Source organism: Nicotiana attenuata, chromosome 6, assembly GCF_001879085.1.
Source record: "Nicotiana attenuata strain UT chromosome 6, NIATTr2, whole genome shotgun sequence".
In the NCBI taxonomy this organism is placed as follows: domain Eukaryota; kingdom Viridiplantae; phylum Streptophyta; class Magnoliopsida; order Solanales; family Solanaceae; genus Nicotiana; species Nicotiana attenuata.
Window position 1 is genome coordinate 47,390,391 of NC_031994.1, and position 6,225 is coordinate 47,396,615.

Below are 6,225 nucleotides of genomic sequence, written 5' to 3' on the forward strand. Positions count from 1 at the left end.
TTCTTGATTTATCATTGATGCAGTAACTGAATCTTCATTCTTTCCTTATTTTGAATCCAGTAGCAATCAATCTGCTTCTTGATTGATCAATAATGCAGAAACTGAATCTTCATTCTTTCCTTATTTTGAATCCAGTAGCAATCTTGCTAATCATCCTCATTCTTTCCTTTTTGTTTGTCCTGAAAATATAACATAAGATAATATTGTCATCATTGAAACTTAAACGTAAACCTATCACATAAGACTTGCTAATGCTAAATCCCCATATTTTCTTCGCTGACATGGCTTTTTTTGGATTGGATATAGGAGCAAGTATGATAACAAAATGATTGATGCAATGGTGTCATTGATTCGGAGCAACAGGAGGTTGGCACAATGGCACTACCAGAAGGGTGTTTTTATCTCGATGGAGTTTGGTGGAATGGCAAGGTAGGGGTGTACAACCAAACCGGAAAATCGCATCAAACCGAGGAATGGTTGTATTCTAGGGCTTGATTTCGACATTGATTCAGAGCCCCAGGCCACCGACAATGAAAATTTCGTTCAACAATGGAGATGAATCAGTGGAGAATTATCACGACCCAAACTCCACTAGTCGTGATGCCACCTAACCCAACCCGCTAGGTAAGCCAACTAATAATTATCCAATTCCATTAAAGTCAACCCAACAATTAAATAGAGAAGTTAACTGAATTTTATACATTCCCCAAGGACTGGTAGAACAAATCATGAGCTTCTAAGAATAGAGTTCACAAAGCCGATATGAAGAAAATACATCTTTTGTTTGAAAAGTACATAAACAAAGTTTTATAAAGCTAAGGCTACCATGAACAAGAGACAGCTACATCAAGGACGCAGGTACACCTTCAAATCCAGCAACCATCGAACGCAGCAACATCGGCATCCGAGATCTGCACGCAATGTGCAGGAAGTGCAGTATGAGTACAACTGACCCCATGTACTCAAAAAGTAACAAACCTAACCTCAGGTTGAAAGCAGTGACGAGCTGGAACATAGGTCGGGTCCAACACCAATATCCAATAATAGCTCATAACAATGTAAAGAATATAAATAAGGATGTAACTCAGAGATAAAGTGTTCAGCTTTTTCACAGTTTTTCCAAAATAGTTCCGCCTTTCAAGAGTATTAGTGAAAAGTCAAATTATTTACCGAAAACATCGTGAAATATGAGATAGTTTTAAAAAAAATTGTATTTTCTTTTCCAAAACCCCTTTTCACAATAAATAAGATGTTTCATTTTCTTTCCAGATAGCAAGTGTGAGATACCTCTCTATGACCACATATCAATGTGTGTAAAATGTCATGAATGACGGGATACCGTACAACATGAGGAAAATGTATCTCTATGCATGTATGTCATATATGCATGCCAGTGTCATGTATCTCATAGATGAATCATGTACGCACACTCTCAGAGTACTCAACCTCACTGTATCACACCTTCCACTCATCATAATCATCCACTCGGTACTGTATATGGCTCATACGGCCCAGGGAAGATCCATCCTGGAATAAATACATCACTGCTATAAGTCACCCAATACCGAGGAAACAGGCCAATCCAGCCTCATGGAGAAGATCCATCTCCATACCAAGGGAAGATCCATCCCTGAATGTAATCAAGTACTTCGAACAAATCCATATCCAGGGAAATCCATCCCTCAATAATATCATCCGCGCTCACTAGGGGTGTGTAGACTCCAGAGGGGCTCCTTTAGCCCAAGCGCTATAACAAGCCAACAAAGGCATAATCAATAATCTGCTGCGGCGTGCAGCCCGATCCCATACCTGTCACTCATAATCGGGCTCTCGGCCTCACTCAATCATCAATCTCTCTAGTCTCACCCACCGGCTCACAATGTCATGAAAACTGACCCGGAACAATGATATGATGTATCAATAAGTAACAACTGAGACTGAGATATGATATGAATGCATGAGTGTGACTGAGTACGAAATATCAAGGAATTCAATGAGATCGTAGCAAGAAACGACCACTATGGGTCCCAACATTATCAGCATAAAGCCTAAATATGATATCTATCATGATGTACAGCTCATTTATCTTATCACATGGTGAAAACACAAATATCAATAAAATAGGACCACTATTCAGTGCCCTGGAAACAACAGAGTCACAACTCACAGGGTGCACGCCCACACGCCCGTCACCTAGCATGTGCGCCACCTCAAGACCAATCACATAGCACATAATTAGGAATTTTATACCCATAACACTAAGTTTAGAAGAGTTACTTATCTTAAACAAGCCAATTTCGATACTGAGTAAGCCAAGCGATGCTCCAAGAATCCCATCACGTGCGCTTCGACCTCTGAATGACTCGAAACTAATAAAACACAACTCAAATACATCAAACAATGCCAAATGAACCAATCACAATCGAAAAAGGTCGAATCTTTAATCAAAAGCCCAAATTCGGCCAAAAAGCCCAACCCGAGCCCGCTCCTCGAAACTCGACAATACTCATAAAATCCGTCTACCCATTCAATTACGAGTTCAACCATACTAGTTTCACTCAAATACGACTCTGATTCGGTGTTCAAAACTAAAAAATTCATATTATGAAACTTTAGGTCAAAACCCCAAATTTCTTCTTTAAAATTCATCAACCAAAAGCAAAAATCGAAGATAGATTCATGAAATATAACCAAAATCGAGTAGAGAACACTTACCCCAATTCATATGCTTAAAAACTCCTCAAACAATTGCTCAATTCCGAGCTCCCCAACTCAAAATATGTTAAATGCACAAAACCCTTGGTTTAACACTGTTCTGCCTCGTTTCTTGTGCCAAAAGATCTCAAATCTCACTTTTGATACCTCCAATGGATTCCTTGTGAAATTCTAGTCAAGTTAGGCTCTTGAATCACTCCATTTGACCTTATATTGAAGGAGATATATTGGTTTCAATATTTGGAAATAGTGCAGATTTTTAAAGGGAAAATTTCATATTAAAACAATTGGGCTGCCTCCTTTTCAGCTTTATAGCCCATATTTCAATTTACAATTGAGTAGCCCAAAAATTATAGGCCCATATCTTAAAAAGGAGCGTTAATTCCGTTTTTTTGGGAGTAAAAAGCGGGATTTTCTGCATTTTCTCAGATTCTTTCCAATCTTCTTCCCCAAATACTTCAAAAACGAGATCTTCCCATGAATGCAGCTCCAAAAACCCTAGAATTTCTTCTTCATCTCGAATTAACAACAAATCAAACACGAAAAGTAAAATTTGTTTGCTGCAAAACAGCGCAATTTTAGTTTTTGCTTCAATTTTTATTTCCATTTTTTGTTCGATTGAGATTTTTCTAGTTTACGTTCTTCATAGTGGTGAATGGGAAGAAAACAAGTTTATAAATTTCGTCAGCGATTGTGTAATAATCGAGTCGACATTCACCTACAACAATTTAGTTGCAGCTATTTCGGAACAGATTAGGATCGAAGTGAGTTAAACACAATAGAGATTAACTTTCTCCCAAATGTTGGTTTGCCGCCGATCCTGATTTACAACGATACAGGTGTGAAGGTGTATATCGAATTAAAGAAGAAAAACTTGAATTTCACTGAATATCCTTTGTTTGTGACAGTGAAAGAGATATATGAAAATCGTTGGTTCCTACAAGTTCTAGTTGTGTAGTTGCTACAAGTTCCAGCTGTTTGGTTGGTACAAGTTCAGATTCTAGAGATGTATCAACAATTGATAGCACTGAGATTATTGATATCAAATTTATTGAAAATACGAAATTTAGTAAAAACACGGGTATAATAGATGATATATTGAACGAATTTGTTGAGGAAGATCAAGTTTATAAGGATAAAGAGACAGTTGTCAGTGTGATGAAGAACTTAGCTGTATGTGAAAGGTTCCAATTCAAGGTGAAGAGATCAAGTGCAACAAGGTATGTAAATAATTGTATATTCTGTTATATATATGTATAAATATATATAAAGTAGTATATATTTGTATATAGGTATTAAAATTAGTATATATGTAGTTATATTTTTGTATACAAGTGTATTTAGAAGTTGAATGATATTTAATCCTAGGTATCACCTTATGTGTATGGGTGAAAATTGTGCTTGGAGTTTCAAATCTTCTGCCGTTTTCAAGGCAAACATATTCAAAGTGAGAAGTTACAATAATAATAATCACACATGCGGCTATGGTGAAAGATACTTAACACAACGTCAATCTACTTCGGGTGTAATTGCTAGTATAGTCAAGGACAAGTATGTTAATCCAAAAAAAGTTTACACCGCAAATGATATAATAGAGGACATACAAAAGCAACACGGAATTGAGGTGAGCTACATGAAAGCATGGAGAGCTAAAGAGATAGCAATGGCTATGATAAGAGGGAGTCCTAGTGATTTATATAAGGAGTTGCCGAAGTATTTTTATATGTTAGAGCAAACAAATCCAGGAACGGTTACAAAGTTGCACAAATCAGAAGATGGATGCTTTCTTTATGCATATGCTTCGCTATATGCATCTATCAAGGGCTGGGAGCATTGCAGACCGATAATGGTTGTTGATGGAAGTTTCCTTAAAGCAGCACATAAGGGTACCATATTGATTGCTTGCACACTAGATGGAGCTGGTGAGTTGACTGCATCTATCTTGTTTCTACAGTTTGTATAATGTTGTAGTTTCATGTATAAAAGTGTATAGGATTTCACAGCTACAGTTTTTATAAAATTTGCAGTTGGTATAAAATTGTATAATTTTGTATAATTGTGTATAATATTTGTATAATTGTCAATCCTAATATCTATTTTGTATAAACAGGAAAAATCCTTCCACTTGCATATGCAATTGTAGATTCAGAGAATAACAAATCTTGGGAGTGGTTCTTTGTCCAGATAAAGGGTACTTTTGGAGATAGGGAAGGGATGTGTATAGTTTCAGATAGAAATGAAAGCATCTTCAATGCCACAAAAGCCATGTACCCAGAAGTACCACATTGTATTTGTATGTTTCACTTGTGGCAGAATGTAAAGCGCACATTCAAGAAACATCACAAACAATTGAAGGATATCTTCTTTGCTTTGGCTAGAGCTTACACGGTAGAGAAGTTTGAGTACTATATGACAGAGATGTGCAAAATTGATCCGAGAGTGCAACCGTACTTGTTCGAAATTGGATACGAAAGGTGGTCTAGGGCATATTCCAAAGTGAAAAGGTCGATGGTAATGACTTCCAATATTGCAGAGTCAATTAATGCAGCAAACAAGGATGCTAGAGAGTTACCAGTAATGCGATTGCTGGAGTACATGACAAATTTGCTACAACAGTGGAACAACAAAAATAGAAAAAGTGCAACGGAGACATCTACAGAGCTTGGGGAAAAGTACGACAAACTCCTTCGGGAAAATCTGATTGCATCGGAGCAAATGACGGTAAATTGAATCAAATATAATGATGCTTGGCACTACTGACTTGCATTTTACTGCTTGTATAAGGATGTATATCTCTGTATAATAATGTATAATGTTCTTTCACTTTTTAAAAAAAAAAAAAACTTTTGCAGGTGAGGCCTGCTACGGAGAAGTTATATACTGTGTTTGAAGGGGTAAGGCGAAACATAGTGTGACTTGAAGAGGGAACATGCAGTTGTGGAAAATTTCAAATGGATGAACTTCCATGTCCGCATGCTTGGGCGGTTTTAAAGAACCAGCAACTGAAACCTGGCCAGTATTGCTCTTTTTACTACAAGAAGGATAAACTCCTTAGAACTTATGAATTTTCAATGAATCCGATGCCAGATGAGAGTCTATGGGTAATCCCAACAGAGGTGATGGAAGATGTGGTCCTACCACCTAAAGGGAGAAGGAATGCAGGAAGGCCAAGAAAGGAAAGACTCAAACCTGATTCAGAAAAAGAGTCTAAGAGGGCATTTTCATGTTCTGTGTGTGGACAAGGTGGTCACAATAGAAAAACATATAGGAATCGACCAAAATAGCTAGTTGAAAACATAACACTTCCTATTATATTTGTTGTCATTTTGAGTAGTTAAGTTTCACAAAGAATAGAGTTACAAATGTTGAGTAGTTAAGTCTCAGAAGTAATTGAATTACAAATGTCAATAAAGATTTACAACTTACGCTATATATTGCAATTGTGTTAAATATGTTTCATTATACATGTTTTGATTATCCAATAATAGTATGTTGCTGTTTAATGGTGCT

At 36.8% G+C, this 6,225-nt stretch overlaps 2 protein-coding genes across 2 annotated transcripts; both read left to right on the forward strand.

Moving 5' to 3' along the window:
• Positions 326-5,630, forward strand: LOC109227813. Its single transcript, XM_019393007.1, has 5 exons — positions 326-429; positions 3,690-3,935; positions 4,084-4,637; positions 4,826-5,436; positions 5,568-5,630. The coding sequence occupies exons 1-5, from the start codon at positions 326-328 to the stop codon at positions 5,628-5,630; spliced, it is 1,578 nt and encodes a 525-aa protein (XP_019248552.1).
• On the forward strand, positions 5,667-5,999 carry LOC109227814. The gene has a single exon (XM_019393009.1). It carries the CDS (start codon positions 5,667-5,669, stop codon positions 5,997-5,999), a length of 333 nt encoding a protein of 110 aa, XP_019248554.1.

Bases quoted from the DNA above. Each gene is read 5' to 3' on its own strand.
- LOC109227813 (XM_019393007.1), top strand. From the start codon at position 326: ATGATTGATGCAATGGTGTCATTGATTCGGAGCAACAGGAGGTTGGCA. The intron at 430-3,689 runs GTAGGGGTGTAC...TACAAGTTCCAG, and splicing joins GAGTTTGGTGGAATGGCAAG to CTGTTTGGTTGGTACAAGTT. The intron at 4,638-4,825 runs GTGAGTTGACTG...TTGTATAAACAG, and splicing joins TTGCACACTAGATGGAGCTG to GAAAAATCCTTCCACTTGCA.
- LOC109227814 (XM_019393009.1), top strand. From the start codon at position 5,667: ATGGATGAACTTCCATGTCCGCATGCTTGGGCGGTTTTAAAGAACCAG.